The 26173-nt window shown below is 38.4% G+C and overlaps 2 protein-coding genes across 2 annotated transcripts; both read right to left on the bottom strand.

Moving 5' to 3' along the window:
• Positions 1–936: 936 nt before the first annotated feature.
• LOC146457964 (uncharacterized) lies at positions 937–11966 on the bottom strand. Its single transcript, XM_085091110.1, has 13 exons — positions 10693–11966; positions 9766–9837; positions 6976–7047; positions 6763–6834; positions 6443–6514; positions 6197–6268; positions 5545–5619; positions 4692–4763; positions 4473–4556; positions 3885–4045; positions 2659–3246; positions 2060–2201; positions 937–1600 (listed from the first exon to the last, which is right to left on the bottom strand). Exons 1-13 carry the CDS (start codon positions 10887–10889, stop codon positions 1549–1551), a joined length of 1731 nt encoding a protein of 576 aa, XP_084947236.1. The 5' UTR covers positions 10890–11966; the 3' UTR covers positions 937–1548.
• A 4073-nt stretch (positions 11967–16039) lies between these two features.
• Positions 16040–24374, bottom strand: LOC146457963 (serine hydroxymethyltransferase, mitochondrial-like). The gene is made up of 4 exons (XM_085091323.1): positions 23120–24374; positions 22638–22945; positions 20173–21005; positions 16040–17853 (listed from the first exon to the last, which is right to left on the bottom strand). Exons 2-4 carry the CDS (start codon positions 22925–22927, stop codon positions 17558–17560), a joined length of 1419 nt encoding a protein of 472 aa, XP_084947449.1. The 5' UTR covers positions 22928–22945; positions 23120–24374; the 3' UTR covers positions 16040–17557.
• Positions 24375–26173: the final 1799 nt, after the last annotated feature.

Raw genomic sequence — 26173 nt, 5'->3', positions numbered from 1 at the left:
TGGCTCACAACCCCGAAAAGATGACATTCGCGCTTTTTAAAATGACCAAGTGGAAATAATTCCTCGTTCTCAACCCTAAGAGATATCTAGATGACAGGAGCCCATCACCATTAGATGGATGAAATATAGGCACTCGTCCTGAACACCCTAACTGATTCCACATCGGAAATTTTATTTGCACCCCTAAGCGAGACGACAAATATCGAGTTCCCTCCCTCGGGGGCGTGGGCGGGGGGTCAGCTGTTCATCCTCTCTTGTTGCTACCTTATGATTCGATGTCATAGTGAAGCAAACCAGACGTTCTACGCTATCCTAGCTCATAGAAAAAAAAGAAGGAAAAAGAGAACTTTCAGTCGTTATCTTACGGTGTCCTCTGTAAGCACTTCAGAGGCGTTCATCGCATGGATGTAGATAAAGTTCGTCTTTCTCAATTTTCGCTTTAAAACTGACAAGAGTAGCAGAGGCATAATCCCAAAAGCACCAAAGCACAGTGCCATGCAGGGAAGAAATATGAGGCCTGGAGTTAACTCACCTAGAAGGTTCAAGCCGGATAACATCGGCCCAAACTGTTTAGTTGCACAAATGTTGAAACATAGAAAAACCTAGTATAATCAGTGAAAAGACAATTTTTGTTCTGAGAACAAGAAGTGGAGAGGCTTTTCTCTTTTTCTCTCAGGCGAGCTCTTCTTGTGGGCAAGCAAAATGGCTGCCCCTTTCGGCTGTATTGTATTCTACAGTCAGTCCAAGGTATTTTAAAGAGGTCTTATTAAGGATTATTCAGTAGTTGTTAGTTGTTCGTCTGTGTTTCGTCCTAGTTCCTTTTGTAGACAGCAAAGCCTTGCCGCGAGTGAGAAAGAGAGAGAACTTACTCTCCGACTTGATTTCTCTATAAAAGTAATATGAAAAGCAATCTTAACATATTAAGAAACAACTCAGTTAAAACTAAAACCCCTTAAGGGTCAACTGCTTTTTATTACTTCAATTTTTACAAGTATGTATGACATACAGTGTGTTTTTAAAACTTGGTTTGAAGTTCTAAACTATTCTCGGGTAAAAACCATATAAATAATAAAATTGAACTCCGCAGTCATGAAAATGGTCAAGACGCGTCAAGAAACATTGATTTTTTAGTTCGTTTCCCTCGCAGGCTTGACTTCATCACCACGAGACTAACCATTTTTTTTTAATGTTCCTAATGTCTGTTGGCTGCTCTGTCCGCTTGCTTTCTGTACAATAAATAATGTTTTTAACCTGTGTCATCTCGCTTCTTTAAGCAAAAATCTGTCTCTTGAATTGCGGAATATCTTAGTATCGATTCGGCATCTCTTTTTATCATGATGGACTGACTCTTGAACATGTTTCCACATCAGAACCTTAGAGGGACTGTGCCTTGTCTTTGTTCTTCTTGTTCATACCATGATGTTCATCTTTTTGTTCAGCCTCGCTTTCACGTTGCTCTCGCATCCGGGCGAGGCTCCCTTTTGCCGCATAAGAAGCTGGTATCTTCCGAGTGAAATTCATTCACTGTGGCAATTCTCCTTCGTCACACTACACTGCATTGACTCTGTCATACATCATGCTCGGTAGTCTTATGTTGATTCTGGAAACAAAGGAAAAGAGAAACAACATTACAACCGATTTTAACGCAAAATGCCTTGACCGTTAAAGAGAATAAACACACATCTGAACTTGTACTATAGAGCGTTTTCATTCACGTGACTACTGGCCATATTGGTTTACTGAAACAAAAGAAAATATTTGCATAAAAATAGAGTTCAATTCCAAGAGGTTTAGTTTGGGACACCAACATGGCCGCCATTTTTTTGTTTTGGGACACCAACATGGCCGTTGTGACGTCATGTGAAAACACTATTGTTACAGTAATTCTTGTTGTACCTATTATTACAACCAAATCTTATATCACTGTAAGAACTCTTGCTGTAGTAAATAAAAATTTGCATTAAAAAAATGCCAAGAAGTGGATGTTGCCTTGATCTACCACCTTTCTCTTAATACTTAAAAGTAAGAAGAATGATATTTGTAGCTTTCATTCACTTACTGTTTCTGTCGCAGCAGCACTTTTCTCTTGAACATAAACAGCATAACAGCAACAGCCACAATTAGACAAAAACCAACAAGAGAAGCGCTGAGAATGACCTCTTGATTTCTAGAGAAGAATTTATCTTCTGATTCTGCACTCTCTGAAACGTGAAAAAAAATGTGAAGCTTCATCAGCAAAGGCAGCGAGGACAGATGCGTGATTACTACACGTAGTACTTGTATTGGATATTGTTCATTGAACGAAAAAAGGGATGGATAGGTAGGGAAGTATAATTTCTGTAAAATCAAATCAGTAGAAATAAGTAAAATGAATCAACTTTGTAAGAGAGAAAGTGATTTAGATGGTTTCAAATCGACTGTAGACAGCTGTAAATTCATATATTTGCAATAAATTTGTGTTTCCTGAACTTTATATTGATTAAAAAGGCCAATACATAAGAGGATTATAAATATCTTATTATTTTCTCCTGTTCAAAGTAGTTGTAGCCCCATAACGCATATGTTATGTGTTTCAAGCTTTGCACAGACCTGCTTGTCCATGCTGACTTTTTTTTTTCTTATCTCAGACAAAAAGTTTAAGAAAAGGTAAACACTCACCTTCCTGAGCTGATGTTGTCGAAACACCAATCTTGGATCCCGGAGTTATGGGAACAAAAATGGCTGTAGTTTCCTTTTCTTTCGTTAACGGATCAGAGGTAGGTATTGCTTTATTTGTTGACTTTTCCGTTGAAGACGTGACTGTTGTTGAAGATGTCGTCGTTTGCGGCGAATTGGTTACTGTTGTAGCCGATGACGTAGATGAGGTAGCCACTGGCATTTCTGATGAAGTAGGTGTAGACGGATCCGCTGTTACAGTTGATGACGTAGTTTGTGACGTAGCTACTGTCTTAGCAGTTGTCGGAGCTTCTGTTGTAGGTTTTTGTGTTGATGGTATTACCGCAGCTGTTCCAACTGTCGCAGTCGATGATGTAGCTGATGACGTGAATGTTTTGGTGGTGGATGACGTCATGGCTTTGGAAGTTGGTGACGTAGTTGATGGTTGTGTTGGCGTTGTTTTCTCTGGAGTAGTTGGTTGAGTTGTTGGTGGTGGAGGTGGCGTCGTTTTCTCCGTAGTACTTGCTTGTGTCGTTGGTGGTGGGGCTGACGAACTTGTTGGAGTCTTTATCTCTCCTATCGTCCACAAATCTATGAATTTTTTGGCACAAAACTAAAAATTAGTAATGATTCCAGTAGAATGACCAAGAAACTGTAACCACTTATCCTGAATGATAAAAATGCCGGGGGATTCGTTAGAATCAGACTTATAAGGATTAAAAGCTAATAATCTACGGTTATAACGTCAATGTAGCGTCTATTTATTTGTTTCTGTGGGTGATTTAACGTCTGAAATAACTTAGCAGGCCGATCAAGTTCGTTGACTATGTAAGCCAAACTCGTTAAAAAAAAATTATATTATACTATCCCTATTTCTGGTGGATAAAACTGATCACTCTGGGGGCTTATTAACATATCAGGTTTAGTTCCGCGCGTTGTTGTCCTGTCTCCTTTGTCAGCAAACTACTTTCAGAGTAATAAGGGGGTTAGTTTCTAAAGAAACTGCGGTGCTACGTAGGTGGGGAATAGAAACGAATGTTTGGTTTATCAACAGAGTTGATAACTAAAGGTAAATTGCCACCGTAAAGAGATTCGAGTGCTGACGTTTCGAGCGTTGGCCCTTCGTCAGAGCGAACCCAGAGTAGCTTGCGCTAAAGACGGGATGAATGCAATCTGCGTGGGCGGCGCAGTCTATATAAGAGAAGTAATAACAGCAGTTCATTGCCTACCCAAACGACTGAAGTCAAAGTCGAAAACTTTACTGAAGTTCCCGTATGGCGTTTCACACGTGACTTGGTCCAGGTCTCTAACGAACCCGTGATGGGCTGTCATCCAAGTTTGGAGCCATATGAGTTCCTTGGTGCACTCTAAAGGATTGTGCGCAATCCAGCTACGGAAAGAAAAACGAAATATTAGGGTACCATTCTTCGGACATAACTCGAACTGTAAAAGAAATATGAAAAACATAATACGTTTTCCCGTTTCCAAGTATACTGATTTCCAAATGCCCTTATGTGTCCGATGAAATGCTCCTTTAGCCAAACTTCTAGATGGTTGACAAATAAAATCAGTTTTCTAGCATTTGTTGGGCTTTGTGTTTTCTGTGTTTCAAGTTTTATCATGTTTGATCTGTAATAAAAGTGATCGCTGGCTAATTATTCCTCTTGTACGCGTTTTTCCACTCTCAGTTTTCTTGTTGTCTTGAGTTTGGAATGGTTAACTTCTTTATCACTTTGTCATCAGCACTCCCGGTAACTTTCTACCGTCGGACTGTGCTTTGTAAGACACTACCAAAATAGCAATTAAACGTTACTCACATGCCACCACGGATTGCAGCGATCTTGTCAAAGATTGGTTTGGCCTCTATCGGGATAGTGTGGAGATCATTGTGTGCCAAACGCCTGTGTGAAAAAAGAAATATATATTATTATTATTATTATTATTATTATTATTATTATTATTATTATTATTATTATTATTAAAAAGATGTGCCCTTCTCGAAATCTCCATCTACAGTTACTGTAATGAATACTCACAACTCATTCAAAACTTGAAAATTCTTTAATGATTCCACTGGAAAATTATTCAGGCGATTGTGGTCCAGATTTCTGAAACAAGAACGAAACAGACGTTAAATTTTTCCAAGAGAAAAACGCTGATCACACATAAATGGTTACTAAAATGAAGAAAAAGACCTAGCAGTGATTTTAGCTTGCCTAATTTAATATCAAATCATTTTTAAAAGTCTTCCTAATAAGTACAGATCACGCTAGAGGAACTAGAAACATTTGGCGCTTAAATAAAGTTTCTTCCTTACTTATGTACGCAATTTACCCTTTAATTTGTGAACAATTTTCAAGGCCTAATTTCATTTTAATGTTGTCTCCTGTGTTTCCAGATCGTTCTGTGTCCTTTTAAAGGCATAAAGTGTAAAGCGTTATGAACTTTCGACCTGTCGTTTTGCGAAGAAGTAGGTATGTCGCAGTGATGAGAGCACTCGCCTCCCACCATTGTGGCCCGGGTTCGATTCTCGGACTCGGCGCAATATGTGGGTTGAGTTTGTTGTTGGTTCCCATCCTTGCTCCTTGCTTCGGGTACTCCTCAAAAACCAACATTTCCAAATTCAAATTCGATCTGGATTATTGTCAAGCACTTTATTTTGAGCCTCTGGCTCGGTAGATTGCCCAAGCACTTCCAGTGTCATTGACAGTAAAGAACTTACTTTTTACTTCACTTTACTTAACAATAAAATTCGAAATTCTGAGGCCATTAAGCCGGGTTTTCCGAGCAGATATCCTCCAGTTACCCTCTTTCGTTGGGTGCCCCTGATTTGATATCCACTCCTCATATATTTGATTTAAATTAGAATCAGATCGGCGAAAGACTTACAGATGCTCCAGCTTTGAAGCCATTGAATCAAAAGCTTCGTTGCTGATGTTGGAGATCATGTTGTAGGAAAGTTGCCTACAGAAACAAAATACAGGAGAAATTACGTTTAGGATACTGAGATCACGGCCAATTTCTCTGCGGTCATGGTGCCACCAAAAAATATAAGTTAACGTGCAAAAGATCTTATATTCCTATTACACGCCACTGCTTACATCTGACTCCAATTATATCACTCAGGGTTAGTTCTGACGAAGGGCTCAACACACCAATCTCTTTAATTACGGTGACCAAACTACCTTATCTGCTAGAGCAGTTTTCAATTGAGTGTCAAAAGTAATTTGCGTTTGCTCTGGTTTTCTTTCCATGACTACGTTTTGTGATTGGCTAACAAAATTCGCGCCACTCTTTCAACTAATGAGAAGCAAAGCCAAAACCAATAGTGACTTGCTCGCACGCGTTTTCCCGCGCTTGGCGACGGTTGCATGCATTTGCTTAGAATTTTAATTGGCTCTTTGCGCTGTTTGAGTCAGTTGTGATTGGCTAAAGTAAAAACCTTTGTTTTCTTAACTGAACACCGCTCTAAAAACAATTGTCATCACAAGCTTACAGCATATTTTATAATAAAAGATAAAAAACAGTAAAAAGTACTTACAAGTACACCAAACTTCCAAGACTTTTCAAAAGGTTGGAAGATATAAAAGTGAGTTTGTTACGATCAAGACCCCTGTACAGGAGAGAAAATTGAACGTCAAAAGACATTATCAAAGAAAATATAACTAAAACTGAATACTAATGAAATTTTAAGCTTGTTTTGGAAGAGCAAGTTAAATGATTTTATTGTGCTAAATTTTCCTATGGTAATCTCACGCAAGAGAAAGAGAATCGTCTCCATACTTACAGCATTTCCAGATTAACTGTGTCTGCAAATAGACTCTCGGGAAGGGTACCCAAGTTATTTCTCGACATATCTCTAAAAGAGAAGAAAATAATACTGTTAGAATGGTAAGAAACCAAAGCAAATTAATTAGTAATCACATCTGGCTGGCTATAAATTATGGCTGAATGAGAAAAGTTTCAGTAAATGACTGGCAAGCCAGTGAACTTTAACTGTGGATTCATTTTGCAGGCTAAAAATTAAACTTTCAGTCAATACGTGCAGATCACAGAAAACCGAGACAAACACATGATTTCTTCGACAGTCGATCAAGAGCTACTTACATTCTCTTCGCTGCTGTTATTCCTCTGAAAGAATTCTGATTGACAAGCGTCAAATTATTGCTAACCAAGTATCTGCAAAAAAGTACGTGGAAATTCGTGTTAAATCTTTTGAGGTTATTTGAGAGCTAAACTGATGGCGTTATTGAGAAAAGAAGGAAAAAACTGAACTGATGATTGGTAATAAGTATTGATGAAAAGAACGCGAAAACTTACAGATCGTTGAGTTTTGTTAATCCTTGAAAAGCATCTCCAGCTATGCTCGTTAAGGGATTTTTCTTGATGTTTCTGTAAATGGAGACAAATAGCGCCATGTAAGTAATTTGTACGATGTGTGAGTTTGGGACTTTGAAGAAAATGTCGTGAGCCCCCGGACGGGACAAGAGCAGCTCCAGGGAGATCCTAGATCATTTTGCTAAATTCGGTCCAATACTGAGCCTATATGCCGCTACCTTCGATAAATCATCATGCGATATCTTCATGATGATAACTGCGAAGTGATGGAACATCTCTTCAAATTCATTCTTGAAAGTGCAAATAGCGTCAAATACTCAACGAATACTGAACGAGCGCTCAGTACTGCCATTTGTCCTTGATCACTTTTGAAAAGTTCCTGTCTGAAGGAGTCACGACATTATGCTTTCAAAGAGTTTATTCAGCCGTCGATAGGAATAGCTGAATAATTATAGGTCGTGTTCAGCACAGAATAGTTTTTTCAACATGCTGATAACTTACAAACAGGAATGTTTAGTCTCAGTTATATTTTACAGCAAAAAAATGAAAACCTGTTGTTTGATCTCGAAATTTAATTTTCCTCCAATTACCTAGTAACGAAGAGTTCTTGGCTTGAAATTTTTTCTCAGGTTTCTGAACTATCTAATCTTTAACAGAAACAAAATTAAGTATTGAATACCACGCGTATCAATTTATTCAAGAGTTGACCATGCCGTTCCCACTTATTGAAAGCTATTTTTCGCCCTAAAACTGATTTGACCATTTAAGGCAGTTCATGGCTGAATGCTTATATTGAGAGCCTTTCTATAAACATTGGTTTTAACAGAGGGTTTTGTCAACACTTTAGATCCGAGAATAATGCGTCAGTGAGTCTGACTGTGTTTTTCCAGTTTTTAATACGAGCAATATAACAAAGAATCCACGGCAAAAATCTTACATTCCTGTGGTGCTTCAAAGCAAAAGATTCAATCATTTGCATATATGCTAGACAGTTTGTTTCCTTAGTAGATAAGTGGTAAATCCGTACATGGTTGATATTTGCTTACTTCATTAAGAGTTCGTTTTGCCAGAACCTACCATTAAACAAAGTCGTATAGGGTTTGTACTGAGAATGCTGGTACGCAAACAAAAAGTAGTATTTAGTTAGAAACCAGTTTGGTTTCACTTTCTGCCGTTGTCTGCCGCGTTCCTGAGTTTGAAGGAAAATTTGAATAGCTTATTTGTTGGAGTTTGACCTGATGATGTAACCTTTTTTCTCATTGTAACAAAAGCTTCAACGTAAGCCGATTCAACTGATGTGCTTTTCAACGTTTTCTCACTTTTACCAAAGCAAGGCTTATGTGTTCGACAACTTAAAACTTCTCTCTATCTTCCAAGTTGATATTTACTTTGTTCCGCGAAACCCGCGTAAAAACTATCGGTCCCTTGTCGCGTACCGACATAATCGTGAATTAATCCTTCTGTCATATTTTTAATTAAAAAGAACAGAGAATAAATAGAAGTTCCATAAACTTCAGAAATGCCGACAGATTGCTAGAGAACGGAGCTGAATAACGCGCTAAAAGCCATGGAACTGCTTAAGACTGTTTACCGACTTAGCTTTCTTAGTATTCAGTAAGGAGCCAAAAACTTGTCATGTAGATTGTTCTCCACAATAAGTACCTAAACAATAAAAAGTGTTTTCATTAAACCAGTTATAAGTAAGAAGATTGCTTGAGGCAAGGGCGTAATAGGTTTTTTATTACAACCAGACTATTCAGTGCGCTTCGGTACTTTGGGCAAAGAGTTGACATGTCAACTTTTATAGCTTGATTGCGCAACGATATACAGCACGGAATTCTTTCACTTTACATCTTGTCTATTAGTGTAGTTAGTAGCGATAAGATGTATTGACTAGATCGTATATTATTGTTAATCTAATCATCCATCAAACATTTCAGCATCAATGAAAGGATACTGCAATTAGATGAAGGTTTGTTTGGAATTCTGTTTCACGTTGATCAAAATTGTTAACGAGGCAATAAGGACGAGTCAAAACTCAAACTCAACCAAAAAGATAAGTAATTTAGCTGGCTTGACAGCTCTGTGACAACTTGGAAGATTAATTACAGGGAAGCTTTATTCCTGTGACCTAGTATCATTTTTGCCGTAGCAGACAATGAAAGTCGGGAGTCCAAAAGTACAAGTCTCTAAAGTTTCTTTTTAAATTTCAGAACTGTCTTTTTTTCGCTGAAACGTTCACAATTTGCACCATTTTCCTGTTCAGTCGAAAAAAATGCCAATCTTACTGGAAAAACACATTTGCGGGAAAATGCTACCATTTTTTAAAACAAAATCAATATTTATAAAACCGGAAAAAGGCAAAATAGAAAAACCCTCCTCTGCACTTTTTTGGATAACCTATCTTTACTTGAATCAGAGAGACAAACTCAATACATCTGTCGAAAAAATTGAGATCTAAACACCCACTCGTCTAAGGTGTTGATTAAACGTTTGAGCCATAAACGTGCTACATGTTAATTTTCATATTTCTTGATATTCGCCCTCGGTTTAGCAGATTATCCTTCACAAAAACCGATTTCCGACAAAATACATTTGTATTTTCCTTCTGGTAATCTTGTACAACCTAACGAATGTTGTGTATTTAAGTTCGCTCGATCAAGGAAACTGTTTTGTCCTGGTAGCTGTGCATATTTAAGAAACCTTTCTTTTGTAAGCTCCTAAAGATGTTATACATATACAAAGAAATTTACATTTACATGTATGACTCACATTGCTTGAAGATTTAGCAACCCCTGGAAGGCATTCGAGGGAATATTCGAGACTTTTGTGTTCAGCAACATCCTGTGACGAAAAAGGAAAAAGCGATAAATAAAAGTTAGAACTGAGAATATTTCATTTCTTTTGACAAATCGATCTTACTTAGCAAGATTTTGAAGATTTATTTTGTCGGATATTTAAACTATTGCATTCATGCGAGCCGCAGGTATTTTACTTATACTTAGCTTGCTTTCTGAAATTTTCACGAAAGGCTTGATTTCTGGTCTAGAAGCAGTATCTATATTTTAACGAGGAGGACAGTATGGAGATAGAAAAAAAAATCAGCCATTCAGTTTTTCTCAAATCGAAAATGGCGTGTTTCGTTAGCGATTTACAATTCAGTCGGCTATGGCGGAAAACCCTTAAAATTGGTTTCCGAACAAAGTTTTAATAATCTGTCAAGACTTTCATATGTTTGCCAAACGAACTGAATACTGAATGCTGTTTGCTTACTTAAGGAATTCTTTCAAACCCAGAGCGAGTCACCTGTACACCGGACAAGACCAAGGAAACCATTTGAACAACTTCATCGGACCACGATTCTTCGCCATTAACGACCTCAGTTTCCTATTTCTTACAGCAATGAATTTATGTTACAACTCTTTTGCCGCCCTAATCTTAAGATATAAGAAATATGTCAAATCAATTTGTTGAAATGACAAGTCAGCGTTTAAGAGCGGATGAAAATTGACTCAGCTAAGATTGGTAATTGCATTTGTAGATTTCTAAGCTTGCCGTGCTCGTGCTATCTCCGACCGCTCGCCCGACGAATGCAGACATAACATTTTCAATATAGGTGACAAATTTTTATGAGCTGATTACAAGACGTATTCCAAACCCCCAGAGAACAAATAAACTCAAATAGTAAACTAAACTCACAGCGTGGTTGTGGCTGATGGGATGCCGGCTGGAATGCTCTTCATGCTAGTAAGATCGAGGCAGTCGGCATAAACCACTTCACGCTCCTGGCCGCATGAACAACCTTGCGGACACGATACAACTGAACATGTTAGGCAGACGAGGAGCAAGGCAAGGATTTCTAACTGTCCACACGTTAGACCCACATCGAAGGCCATTTCCTCTGAAATGTAATCTCACACTCAGTGAAATTTGATCTCGCTAGTGCAAATATCGTTTGATCGACAAGACGCGAAGTGCGGCATATAAATATTTGCGCACGCATGCGTTAAGGCCATTGTTACAGAACAGTTCACGGTAGGGCGAGATTCAGTCATCCATAAACACAAAGCAAACCAAGCTAGGATTGATAGCACCGGAAACACTGTTCAAACTCTCGACACACCTTGCTCTAAAATATCCATCTGTAATATTTCTCTTATATAGGCGAATAAGGCGAAACTGAAAGTCTTGGTGCAACTCAGAAAAATATTGAGAGTGTGATTACATATTTGTTATTGCCAAGGAAACAGGTTAACAAGCTCTATACACTGTGATAAGGTCTCTAGTAAACATTATAGACGTGTGATTACATCGAAGTGTGGACTGATGATTTCATTATCGGTAAAAAACGTGGGATTGTTGTATACGTATGTAAGTGGAAATGACGAGTTTAGGACGATCATAAAGCTTACGACAAGGAAAGCAATCACTTATCCTATTTGATTAATACTTAAGAAAGCCGGCGATGGAATTCGTTAATGGAATATGCCTTGAAAACTAAGTGAAAAAATTGACTCCTTTCTTTTCCAAATTCGAATTAATTATAATAAGTACTACATATTGTTCCCTTCTATATGATAGAGTGTGTTGTCTTTACCCCTGAACTTTGTCTAGAACACTTAAGAGATACTTAGCTTTGTGTCTATCAAGACAAGCACGAACATGTAACTTTTAATGAATCATAATATCTTGATAACTTGTCAATTAGATAAGTGGCAAGAAGCTAAACCTGAAAAACATCAAATTCAATCGTGTTCCAACGGAGCAAACCCTTTTAAATTTAGCCAAGTTTGGTTGATTAGGTTAAAGTATTCAAATGGAAGTTTCTGAACACGTTTGAAAGGGTCAATAATTGCTTTATGGCTTCAGGGGTGCCCTTTAAAAAAGCAGAACAACCACTAAACCAACCAATTTTTATTTTTTTTTATTAAAGTGGGACGGACTGGATCTATCCTTACCGATTAAACTCATGTCGGAGAAGACAAAACTCAAGACACTGGGCATCAGAACTCGTGCTTGAAAGAAGACTTTCTCCTACAGTAGATGGTTTGTGGAGTCAGTTCCCATTGCGATCATTTTTTTTCCAGTAGGGTTAAAAAATAAAGTGAACGAAATAAACCGGATAAATATTTTATCCCTGTTGACACATCGATGAGACGCCGGCAAAAATGCACCACCATGCCATCAGATAATGGTACTAAAGTACCAACGTGAGTACTGAACTACGTAAAATGCACTGAGCGAACTTTTATATCAAGATACTGTTAGTGGGAATAATCAATTTGTTTGTTTACTTACTAATGCCCAAAATAAAACGAAATATTCTTTATGACTTGCCAAAGCATTTTATGTCAAACCGTAAAATTGTCAGAATTGTTGTTTAACCCTGTTGACCATGTTTTTCCCACTCTAACCTCAAATCATATGATTTTATGCTCTGCATGAACTCATCAATGATCTGATACATTGTTGCTCATTTTTCTATTTCGCTTAACCAATGATGATATACTTCAAATTATCGCGGATTATTCCTGCCTTAATCGTTTGTGTTCTTTTGTTTTCTGGGTCTATGGCAGAAAAAAAAGAGGTTAACTGAGTCGTCGCATTGCGGGTTTAAGGGTTAACAGGCCATACGACCGAAGCTTATCCTAGTTGTTGTGGTATTTTATTTTTTTAGTTGTTGTGGTATGAAGTAGCAAGTATAACACTATTTTGGTGTTTCCACACGAGCAAGCTTTCCACGAAAAGTTAAAGTGCCCCTAACCCTTCAATTTGTTTTCTTTTGGTAGATTTCCATATCTTTCAAGAACTCATTTTCGAAAAAATTTTTGAGAAATATTGAATCCTTTTGTTTTTACAAGCGCTAGAAGTGAAGGCAGTCTTGTCGATATTTTCACCTATCGTTCGCATTAGTCCCCCACTCGGCCAAATATGGAGCGTGACGTAAGAAAAGGACATCGTGCAAAAATATCCGAAGATTCGCGGTAATGCTTCAATTGTAAACAGAGAAAATGGTTGGAAAATGTGTGGTTTTTGGATGGAACAACTCTCGAAATGTAGAGAAAGGAATCAGCATGCATAAGATTCCTTCTGATAACGATCCGAGGCCTTTTCTTACGTCACAGCGAAGAAAGTGTCGCTTCCCATTGGCTCGTTCCTAATGAGCCCACGAGACAAAAATTTGTCCAGCGGGGCTTAAAGGGCGCAAAAATTCAAAAATTTCAGTAACTTTAAGCGCTCGTAAAAAAAAAAGGATTCAATATTTCTGAAAAAAAATTTCGAAAATGAGTTCTTCACAGAAATGGAAATCTACCAAAAGAAAACAAATTGAAGGGTTAGGGGCACTTTAACATAGTTCTACTGGAGATACCATTCGGCTCAGCTAAAATTTCAAAAGCACTGCGTTACAACTAATTTGAACTATTATTGCTCAGGGCAAGAGCTCCGTCAAGGATAACTTCTTCCTCTACATCCAGCCGTAATACTTAGAGGTTTAGCTAGTATCTATTTATAATTATTAATTGCTATGCACTACTGATCATTGGTATGCTAGTTGCATAACAGAAGCAATTAAAATTATAAGCCTGGGTTGGGAGCGACAATGTGGAGTAATGTTTAGTGAAAAAGGAATAAGACCAATCCAGCCTCCAACCACCGAGGTCGACCGCGTTCACCACTACACGACCACGCCTCCCGACACATGGGTTTCATAGTCACTACATAACTATTCATCAGGCGATAGATGAATTTTTTAACTGACCGAAAATCAGTGTATTTGTATGTCAAACGAAATCTTATAATCGTTTTAACTATTTAGTTTTTATCGAATGTGCGTGGTAGAAGCGATATTTTATTATGCACAGTATTAAAAAGTGTAGATGCGTCAAAAAATAACTTTTACCGCCAAGTAGGGCGCAAAAGCTTAACCTTTGTGAAGTCTCAAATGGCTGCATTTTAAAAGGAAACGACTATAAACATGCGCTATACTAAAAAAGGAATAAAACTTATATAAAATACTTCTTACATTATTATTGTTGTCATTTAATTTTCTCTTGAGCTTGATCTCTCAAGCTTAACTTCGCAAAGGAAAGGGAGTTCTTTTTTTACATGATCGTTCAAATGAAAGCCTTTATGGTCCTCTGTTTCTTTGACTGATTTTTTTTTAAAAAGGTTAATTCGGAAAAATTTCACTCATATTTATCCATCCTGCCGGATGAAAGTCATAAAGAAGTGAATGTGCAAATAAGCTTTTTCCCGAGTTTACGTCACTCTAATTCAAAAGGAACAGCTGACCAGACAGTCTGGTATGCTTCCACTAATTTGTTAAAATTCCCGTTAATAACCGCTCGTTATATATAAGATATCACGCCTTAATGACGCAAAATGAAGTTTTTAAAAGTGCTTCCTTCCTCGGCAAGGGTTTTAAAGTCTAATTACTAGCGTCTATCAGAGACGGAAAAACTGATTTTAACGTTTTATCAAGAAGGCTAAATATCCGTCAGGATTTGTATATTATTTGTTTTCATCTTCCGGAGAAAAATATACCGCGAATTTGTGACGGAAATGAAACAAAAAAAGAATTTGGAAAAGTGACAATATTACAAAGGAATTTAAGGTTAGGTAAAGCGTCTTAGGCAATTTTATTATACCGCTAAAATGTAACAGTAATGAGTGAAAGAATGGCAAAATAGCGCTTCTTTTGTTCTCCTTACATCAATGGATTGTTTGTGGGATTCTCAAGCATGCTTAATTCTTGCTGGTGTAGGATCGGCGTTTTTTGCCTTTGTCAATGGTGGTCTCCTTCTCTTTATACAAAGCCGCGACAATTCTGGTGTTCAGAAACAAGGGAAAATGGCGGTTTTCGACTAAAAGCCGCATTCGTATCCAAAAGGAGACAAAGACAATTGTGTGTGAATTATAACCAATATATTTTTCTGCTACCCAAAGGCTGTTCACACCACCAAAGTGCATAGCCTTCCATTTCTGCGCATGCGCGCACTGGTTAGTTATGTTTGGTCCTGTCACGCACTGGCGAGCGTGAAGAATGTCTCCTTTGTACACGTACGTTCGCAAAGTTTCACGTCACGAAGTAAAAAAATCTGCGTGGGTGAAACGAAGTAAAGCGTTTCGCTACTGCCCACCTTTGGACATTTCGACATCACAAGTGCAATTTGTAACGCATTTTTATTTGGTGACACAGTCGCACGAGAAATTCCGCGCACGTGATCAGATGGGGGGGGGGGGGGGCGCTATTCCTAGAGTTACATTTGCAGAAGTTATGGCGTGGAGTTTAAGTAAACCCAAAATCTTGAATTCAAGATTTTGGAACTAGACTCTTTCTTAACTCCAGTCTATTGCTGGTCGACCTCAATCAGGTGTAATGTTATTAAAAAAATATTTTCAAACAAGTGACGAAAAAAATACCATGACCGGTTCAGGTTTTCGTCCGCTCAAATTACCAACAATTTTTCTGGGTTTTCCGAAGCATTCCTCGATTGGAACACCTGAGACAGGATATCTGGGATTCGTTCATTGGAAGCTGGGATGTCTACCCTTTTTACTTGGGAATTTACCATTGATTTTATCTTTGTGAAAAATATTTTTTGACGCCGCAGATTGAGTGAATTTACATAAGTTGATAATATTATTAACACTGCGTAGCGTCTTGCTCATTTGATGCAAAAGGTTTTGGTATATTGTAACGCTATTAAATTCAGTTGATATTCACCGACGTTTCGGCAGGGCTGCCTTCTTCAGGGTGGCATGTTGAAAGTTCCAACACAACTTCAACATGCCACCCTGAAGAAGGCAGCACTGCCGAAACGTCGGTGAATATCAACTGAATTTACATAAACCGAGTTGATGTCCCACGACTTTGCCGACATAACGACATTTAAATTTAGATTTAGAACCGAAAAATAAGTGCGAGTACAACAAGTTTAAGTTTTACAACAAAATTGTCGCATATTATGGAGCCATACGTCTCGGTTTCCAACTACGTGTATTACAAGTATGACTAACTAGCAAAAACATGGTTGACCATTGATCAGTGTTCTTGGCAAAATTTAGTAAATATAAAATATGGAGAAAAATTACAGGGAATAAGTAACAAAGGCAGTTGACAAGCTATGTATGTAAGATACGCAAGTACAAAATTTGTTTATTAAATAAAGAATCATGGAAAAAATAACACTGCAAAGATATGATTGGTAAAGGTAGTTGATGAATCGAATCATATTAAATAATTTATTGCACATAGCATGAAAAAAAAAAAAGAAAAAAAATACATGCATGGCAAGGCTTGCGATGTTTAGATTGTTGAGTAAAACTTCTCAGAATTGTTTCTTCCACTGAACACACTCGCTTACATGTGAGGTCATCTGTTTAATTTGTGTATAAGTTCTATAAGCATAAATATCTTTTATATCAGCCCTGGTTTCAGTCTAACCCTTTTAGCACCAAGTGATCACCAGCTTACTTCTCCTTACAATATTACTATTTGAACGAACAAACAGGTGATGAGAATAGAGGGAATGATCACCAAAGATGAAATAATTTGACAATTAAACCCATTCTCCCAACTAATACCATAAGCAATACATGGAAAACAGTGAGGAGAATTTGGATGTTGATATCGGGACTTTAGAAGGGTGTGAACCAGGAACCTTTGAAATTGGAGTACCAGTTCGACTTTCTTCTGAAAAGCAAAATGCATTAAATTTGATCATACACTGATTAAATGCTTAGCCCATACGACTGCGAGCATTATTTGCTCAATGCAAAGCTTGTGATGCATACTAGTGAAGCCAAGTGATTGATTGTTATCACATTGTGGCAACATCAATTTTGCCATCCAGTGAAGTGGTCTCAAGGTTGTTGACTAAAAGGCCAATTTAGACCGTACAACTTTTGCTAACGACTGTCGCATGCGATTTCTAGAGCGCGCGCTGCTTGTGTCATGCAGAAAATCGCACACAACTCTCGTCACTCAACATTGCCTATACCTACATGTTTTAAAATCCTACGACATTTTTTGTGACCTACACGACAGCTGTAAGCGAGTTGTAGGTTTGATTTACACGAAACAATTTGTGTCATAGGCCTGTTGTAAGCAAAGTCGTACTGTGTAAATCGCCCTTGAGAAAACTTTCAAGGAGCCCACAAGGCCAAAAGCCAAGAAGTTAGAAGCCCAACATGTGAAGTATTAGGTACAGCTGCAAAAAATTTAGGTGCCAGAGCAATTTCTTGGGTGCCCCAGGGTCAGGCAACAGTCTCTAGTCTCCTTCACTCTTAGCAAGTTCCTTTTACAATGTTCAACTTACTCATACTCCCCCTAAAGATCCCCGATACTTCACTTGGACTATTTAGGGTAATCAATACATGCATTTCCTCTGCGCAATTTCACAAGTTGCAATAGTTTCATCCCTTAACTTTGATAACTCTTGGCCTACACACGCATGCGCGCAAAAACAGCGGGTACCCTTCAAATTTTAACACTACAGCGTTTGTCTGCTCTTTACTATTTATCAGTAGTATTTTGTAAAGAAATTAAATAACATCTGGCTTAAATAAGGTCATATCCTGGCATGGGAAACTTCATGGAAAACTCTTCCACTTGCTTTTTCAGTTCTTCAACTTGACCCTTGAACTGGTCACCAAGCAGAACTGCTTCAAATTTCTTTGTGTCTGGCCCACTGATTTTCTGAACTTCCAGTCCAAGTTTGATTCCACGGTCGATGAAGTCAGCAACTTGTTCAAAATCCTTTTCCTTCAGCATCCGTGTGGTGAGCGCAGGAGCACCGATACGCAGTCCACCTGGACGCAGTGCACTCTTGTCACCAGGGCAAGTATTCTTGTTCACTATAAGGAAATGGAAGAACATTTTTCAAGAATGGCAATCTAAATCTAAACTCACCATCTCTGTATTTGTAGCTTTGATTAAAGGGAATAAAAGTTATTTATTTATTATTATCCCTTTCGGTTCCAGGAGGGTGGGTTTACATGTGACAAACAGGAGTACAAAAACTTCCATCCGTCCGCCCCCAAAGCAATAACATGATTCAAAAGGAAGCAACAACAATAAGATTATTATTGTTTGCACAAAAACGAAAAGACCATGACCAAAAGTTAAATTTTGGCAAACAAGGAACACTTTTGGAATGTTTAAACCTTCTACAAAATCAGGTACAAGATCAAAGCAGATGGAAAAACCAATCAAAGGCTCCTGTGAGCCAACTCGTGAATGCAGATGACACATAGTAATTGCAATTTAGACGGCTACGGAAACTTCCTCAAAAGCTAAAAGAAATTATATCTTTGCCCGATTATGTAACGAAAAATGACCATTCTTGTACTATTAAAATGATTGTCAAATTATTCTGTACAGATTGAATAAGCCGATTATTCTGATGCGCCGATTAAAAAATATCACGTGTTTTTTTTATTCAAAGTTTATAGGAGCACGCCATGTGCAGCTACGTCATCCAAATTCGTGTGATAGTCCGCGGCTACTGGATTTCGCGATCGGGCTAGTGGATTCTAACCATCACTTGCCCGATGGGCAAGTGAAGTTTTTTTGGGAATTAAAATTACAAAATTACTGTAGGGCAAGCCGATCTCACAAAGGGAAATATGTTCAACAAAGTATCGCATTACGATTCATGCCCGACATAAATGCGTGAAATTTTTCCTTTGGAGTTCAGTCCACGCAATCCTCAAGTAAAAATAATGAACTATGACAAGCTCTTGCTAAATAAGAATTATTTATCGACCGCGTCCTTTTGCTTTCCCATAAATTACCAGTTGTAAATTTCGAAAATGAAACATTTTTTCCCTTTGAAACCTCTATGAAAGCTGACAAGATCTTAAAAGTGTTCATTTCACCAGAAATTTGCATAATTTTGTTTACGACGTCAATGATGCGTGACATGGCACGTTCCGCTTTCGCGTGAAAACTGACAAATTAAATTATTTTTTAATTAAATTATTTTTAAATTAAATTATTTTTAATTCTTGAAAGAAACCGCACTTCGTAGAAAAAAACGAAAAAATCCTATAACTTTGCTCAGATTCAACGAAAAATCCCCATTCTATACACTAAAATGATTGTCAAATTATTCTCTACAGAATGAATGAGAGAATTCTGACGCGTCGTGAAACAAATTTTCACTTTTTTTTTTTTTTTCACTAATTGAGTTTACGACCCCGGACTTTCTGAAAAACTGAAAAAACTTGAAACTTTGCTCAGATTGAACGAAAAATCGCCATTCTTGCACTAAATGATCGTCAAATTATTCTCTACATATTGAATAAGAATTTCCTGATGCGCCATGAACAACAAATGTTCGCGTGTTTTTTTCCACTAATTGAATTTAAAACTCATTCACTGCGCACGCCCGAAAGTTAATGACAAAACCGACTGATCGACTGATCGACTGATCGACCAAGTCGAGAGTCAGCTATCGCTATAACTCGTTCATTGCGCATGCGCGCATTCACGAGTTAAAAACCACCTGCAAGTGTAAAACACAGAATTTTTTTATTTGCTTGATCAAATCCTCATCAAAAGTCCTTATTGATTTTTCTTCCCTGGGTTTAAGGCATATAGAAGTGTTAAATTTCACTCCTGGCAGGGTACAATACAACGGAAAATGGAAACTGGGGATAATGGGGATAATGGGGATGCGATGTGAACACAGGAATGCCAGCCTCGTGACATCTCTATTTCCTCAATTGTTTTATTGTGTTCAGAGGAAGAAGATTGTTTGCACAAAAATATGAATGGGATTGATGAATACTCAGAATGAAACAACTACGGAATAGAGAAACCGTGAGGCTAAGCATTGCTGTATCAATGCCATATCCCTACTATCCCATCTCCCATACCTAACAGGAAGTGAAAGTTGATGCTTTTTTTACACCTCAAATGTTGGGAAGAAAAATTGACAAGGATTTTTTTTGATTTTCATACCTGAGCAAAATTAACATTTCATCAAGCAAATAAAAGAATGCTGTCATATACACTTAAAATTATAATATTACTGCTACTACTTCTGAAATAGGCTCCTTTATGCCCACTGCTCCTTGTTTGTCCAATGGTCAACGTTTTGGTAATGTAATAACGAGAAATAAAATGATAATCAATATTTCATTTCGGGAAATAAGACTGACATAACTCACCAGTGATAGCAACCTCTTCCAAGACTTTCTCAGCAATGGCTCCACCTATTCCCAAGGGCCGCAGATCAACCAACACCAGGTGATTATCGGATCCTCCAGACACCAGCGTGTAGCCACGCTCTAAAAACACCTTTGCCATGGCCTGACAGTTGTCGAGTATCTGCTGGGCATATACTTTGAACTCTGGAGTATTAGCCTGCTTCAATGCAACACAAAGTGCAGCGATTGCATTGTTATGGGGACCACCTTGAAGGCCAGGGAAGAGTGCAAAATCAATTTTGCTTCCATAGTCATATTTGATGGGGTCGCCATTCTTCTTGTAGCCCTTAATACCCTTGCGATAGAATATGACTCCAGAGCGTGGACCACGCAGTGACTTGTGAGTCGTTGTCGTGACAATATCTGCATGCTCAAATGGACCAGGGACTACGTTGCCTGCCACAAGACCACTGATGTGTGCCATGTCAGCCATCAGATACGCTCCCACCTCATCGCATATTTCTCTAAATCTGGCATAGTCCAAATGTCGTGGGTATGCACTGATTCCAGCAACGATCAGCTTGGGACGGAACAGTCTAGCTGTTTCAGCAAGCATGTCATAGTCTATTAAGCCAGTCTTGGGGTTTGTCTTGTAAGGCATTGATTCAAAGAAGATGGATGTTGCCGAGATGCGCTTTTTCTCAGTCATGAAGCCATGTGTCAAATGTCCACCGTCTGGCAGATCAAGGCCCATGATGCGATCATGTGGGTTCAGCAGCCCTGTGTAGACTGCAAAGTTTGCAGGGGAGCCAGAGTAGGCCTGAACATTCACACCCCATTTCTCAGGATCTAGTCTGCAAATATTAACAATTTACACAAGTTATGGGACAGGGATAAACAGAACTTGACAGCATGCGGAAGGCAAATCAACTTTCAGTTTCTTTCAAACATGGCTGATGATAAGGAACGGTTGGCCTTTTGGTTAGATATATTCCGAAGTTATTCTGAACAATCATCACAGGTTACCATCCCAATTTTATTCAACCTTGGTTCCATCTGTTTGTTGATGTGACTCAAAGACAAATGAAGCATACTTGAAGTTAATTTGCCTCTTGCGGTTACATCGTAATATTGATACTGCACTAACCATATGACCTCACAGAAGTAGGTCAAGAAAAGATGCATTTTACCAGTTACAGGTAATCAGAAGATCCAATTGGCTGGTATGACCTGACATCTGATGTAGAATTCTGAAAAGAATCCTCCCTGCTAAGGTTCTTCCAAACCTTCACAGGTGTTCTTCAGAAAAAAAATTGTATGTGCACTGCTTTTATAGAAACCATAGAAAACTAAACATCACTGTAAAGCTTATAAACTGTAGAATGTGAAAAGAGTGCACACTTTATCTTTAGTAGGTGAGCGCAATCCCCGAAATGCAAAACTAACAGTGTGTGCATTGACTGAATTACCAGCTGTCATTAGAATGGAGGAATACCAACAACCTGGACTATGTCACTCAGGAGATAATGAGCCAACATAATGTGTTGTGCTTTTTTAAAATTCCCATTGGTTTATGAGAAATTTAAAAAGTTTGATAAAAGGATATTTTTCAATGAGTCTCGTGCACAGCTTAGCATTTGTTTACCACAATAGTAGATAACTTTGGTTGAATATTTATGCTTCTGCTGGGGTTGGTTGAAGATTCAAGTATTTGAAAGTTGTATTGTTTTCAGTCACACACACCTTTTAGCTGAATGGAAGTCATGGTCATGCAACAACAGTTACCATCCAACATGTGTGGATACTGAGGCTTGCAATGGTGCACACACAAAAAAAACTGTGTGTAGTCACACCATTCCTTTCTTTGTCTTGAGCTCCAAATTAAATTTTTTCTATCTTCTTAATTAAACGAGCTTCATCTTAATTCCGGTTGAACCCTACAAAAATAAATTTACACTTGCAGGAAACAATCTCCATAATTTTCCATACAGTTGAATGCCCCACCCTTTTTTAGAAAGATAAAAATTAGTTCTGCAGGTCTAAATTATACCTTTTTAATCAAGTCACTGGAAAAGACAAATTGTTGCAAGTCCTTTCCCGTCTGCCTTGTCAGGCTATGGCAGGCATACACAACAAAAAAAAAAAAAGGAAACCATTGTGACCATCATGGTTGAATGACATGAAGTTTTCCTCGTTTTTACTGCTTTATTTCAAAGTCACGCGTTCCACCAAATCATAATACACTAGAGCATTACCTTACCCACCCCCTCAGTAGAAATCATGATTGCACAACACTGTGGTCACGAAAAGGTCCTTCATAGTGATTCAGCTCGAGTCTATCTCGCTTTTCGTTAATTTTCCATCTGTTGTCGAAAATTTGAACAAAATTTGTCGGCAAATCGCCAAAATTTCAAGTCAAATCCTCACGAACTCCAAAAAATATTCGGAAACACGTGATCAAAATATTACACGTGTAATCGACCCACCTGAAAACTTCGAGCGCTCGACGCTTGCACAAGCTTTCCATTTCGTCGACGAATTGATTTCCTCCATAATATCTCTGCCCAACTTGTCCTTCAGAGTACTTATTAGTCATACAGGAGCCGAGTGCCTCCATCACAGCTTTACTGGTGAAATTTTCTGAAGCGATCAATTCGAGTCCGCAAACTTGCCGCTTCTTCTCCTTTTTCAAGATTTCGTACATCTCGGGATCGTTCACTTTCAAGGGATCACGCAAGGCAAAAAAATCGTCTTCAGTATGTCCATTTACAGCCATGACTTCGATGTTCTTAATCTGAGACAGAAAATTAAGCCGGCTTAAGATAAAAAATGTGTTCAACTATAAATTAAACACATGATGTACAAACCTTGGACATCGGGAAGACTAAACGACTAAACGACAAAATAAAGTCCCCTCTCACTCAACAAGAAACAAGATAATTCTTCAGTTTAAAAGAAATGTCATTACCTCAAAAGATTCAAAGAAGAGAGTCCTTCTGGATGGAAAAATTTCAATGAAGTGTTGACCTTGTTGCAGGGAGTGAAATTATATGCACAGTCGCATAACGCGCCAAAAATTTACTCAGCAAAAACCACGTGGGTTTCACGTGATCATGTGATTATGGGGTGCCCCAGATCCCCCGGGAGTGGCGATGTAATTGTGGAGAATTTTTTTGAAAAAGAACGATTAAATTATATAAAAATTAGACATGAAATGGATGTTTCTGATTCACAATAGAACGAAAAGAGGCATAAATTTATTCTAAGTTGTATGTTTTGAATTTGAAAACAAAACACCGTAACGCAACGCAAAGTTCAAGTTGTGTTTTGAAATCCCTTTACTCATGCTGTGCTCCCTGATCATTCATTTTTATCGCGTGATTAGAGTTTCGAAATCGCTGTTTATTTTGTCCCCGGTACAAAATGCGTTTCTGTTGCTGTCTAGAAAATAACATAACCAAGCAATGACGAACTTCCTTGAAATTTTAAGACCTCAAGGAAGAAATTTCCTGTATGGGTTCAAATTGTGGAGTGCTGTTCTCTGATCTACTGTGGAAACTGATGCCAGGTTGCGAAACATCGGTTGGGTGCCACATAGTTTATTTTTAGATTTCTTATTTTTCCACTACATTAAATGTGGCATGAAATACGAAGGCTAAAATTTATAGGCTAAATACAGAAGTGGAATCATAGTCCAAGAATAAAATAGAACATCCCCCCGTGATTTGAATAGTAGTTTCTCGCCATACATGAAACACACGAGCGACTCAATTTTTCTGTATTTTCCTCATTTTTTTACGCTGGTCCAAGAGGTTTTATTTCTTCTTTTTCCCCAAACAAAACAAGTGAGCAGAGAAGCGGCGAGGATGAGTCGCAAAGTCGTCGCTTCGCGGCTCATTGCATTTGGAAAGAAGAGAGAACTGACCTGTGGGCCGCCAGTATCATTTTTTCCACCTACAAAGTTAGCCTGTGAAGCAGGCGTAATCGGGGAGGGGGCAGAAAAAGTGAGGGATGAAAGGGGGACTCCAAAGGCCCACCTTTCTTCTCTCAGTTTTTTCGGTACCCGGAAAATCTGCCCATGGCCAAAGAGAGGAAAACTAACATCTGCACTGTTCCCAAGAACGAAACACACAGACATACAAACAAACGAACGAACAAAAACCTGCCAGTTACCGTAACCAAAACAATATTGGAATAACTTTAACCGGCCCCACCGGGCATTTCACCCCCTCCCCCCCAAAAAATCCCTCGCACTCTGTGGAGTATCAAATTAGTCTTTCTAAAGTTTATGTTTAGGGAATCTTAAACCGACTGAAATTTCAGATGAATGTTATGTCAAATGTTAACGGAATTTTGTAATTTGGTGGTCAGCATTTGTTTTGTCGATTTGAGTCTTCATTGGTGGTTTTATAAACATGAAGTTTTACACGATCGGCCACACAAGCTTTCTTGTAAGTCTGAATGGAGCAGTAGAAATGCAGAAATTTCTCTGCGTAACAAAGTGAAATATTTTATCTTCACATCATATCAACAAAACGGTTATATTGGAGCCTCAAAGAGGAGATCAATGGAGCAGTGAAAATCCAGAGTAAAAAGGTTTTCTCTGTTTTTAGCTCCGACACAAATACAGCCCCAAAGAGACCGCGACGGTTTTCACTATCGATACTATGGTTGTTCCAGGCCGGTATCGGTGCTACAGGTGTTAGATGTTAAACTGAAAGATAACTCTAGAGATGTTTTGAAATGTTTTGTTCTTGGCCTCAAGTGTTTTAAGAAAGTGATCAATTGTTTTTACAAGCTTTTATGTGTGTGCCCTACTAGCTATGTAAACTGTTCACCGCACACCCTCTGAGAAGCTTAGTGAATTCCACGGCCCATTTGCCAGGAAACACATTGCAAGCAGCTGCAGATCAGAGTAGCTCGCAAGAGAAAAGGCCTTTTCCGGCTCGAGTTTCATCCACAGGCCACTGAACAAGTGTTGAATGCACAGAATCATGGGCGGGTCTTGCTGTGAATACAGCGTCGATAATTTTCACCGTAAAATTTTTCGACGGGAAGTAGCCTACTTCGTGACAAATGGCGTGTTTGAGAATAATTTCAATCGGGGAAGCCTGTTGGGGTGCTTCAGTCCTATACTGGGTTTACGGGGAAAGGCTCCTCTCGAAAGGTGTCCTTTTTCACCCTCGCATTTCAAATTCTAGTATTTTAAGGATTGCATAACAGATCATGTATGTGAAAGTGGTACCATCTCGGTAAATATGTGTGGTTTGAGTTACTTTCAAATGAAGGCCAACATGGCCTAATTAACAAATGGCTACCACTAGTTCTACCATCTGCATGACGAACAATTGTAACTAATGGCAATAGATCACACTGAATGATTTGAATCAGTGTTTTCAAATCTCTTCTGTAATGTTGTAAGAACTGAAATTTTTTTAAAAGACACCAGGACCCGATTGTTCGAAAGCCAATTAACACTAATCCACGATTAAAAGTTAACCGAGGTTTTCATCTCGTTCATTAAAAATGATTTAAAGGCGCATTTTAAGCTAATGGTAAAGAAGAGTCTAAGGCAAAACTAACGGACAAAAAAGTCTCTCGGACGAATTCTTACGGATTAAATATACTCGAATCAAAAGTTCACGTTGACCCAGGATTAGCTTAATCGGGCTTTGAACAACTGGGCCAAGGACGTTCTAACATGACATGTTCTTTGGATTCTTTTCCATGTTATTGATTTCTCGTCGGTGAAAGCGAGCAAAAACAGTAAAGCAAACTTCGTTTCCAGGGTGAAACCTTGGGAACGAGGTTACTGTGAAAGAACAATGCGGCCTGACTTTTGAATAATGTCTGTGTGAATAAATTTGTTGCGGCAACTGATCGAAATCACCGATAAGAATTAAACGGAAAAAGGGAGAGAGTATTTTGAGTTTGAAAACATCCGGCAGGAGGGTAGGAAAAGAGGAAAGCGTGCTTCCTGACTCTATCTCCCCGAATTCAGTCCTTGCACACAAACACATGA

The sequence above is a fragment of the Pavona decussata genome, unplaced genomic scaffold (genome assembly GCF_977016875.1).
Source record: "Pavona decussata unplaced genomic scaffold, jaPavDecu1.1 SCAFFOLD_234, whole genome shotgun sequence".
Lineage (NCBI taxonomy): Eukaryota > Metazoa > Cnidaria > Anthozoa > Scleractinia > Agariciidae > Pavona > Pavona decussata.
The sequence above is the reverse complement of the archived record's forward strand: the minus strand, read 5'-3'. Positions and strand labels throughout refer to the sequence as shown.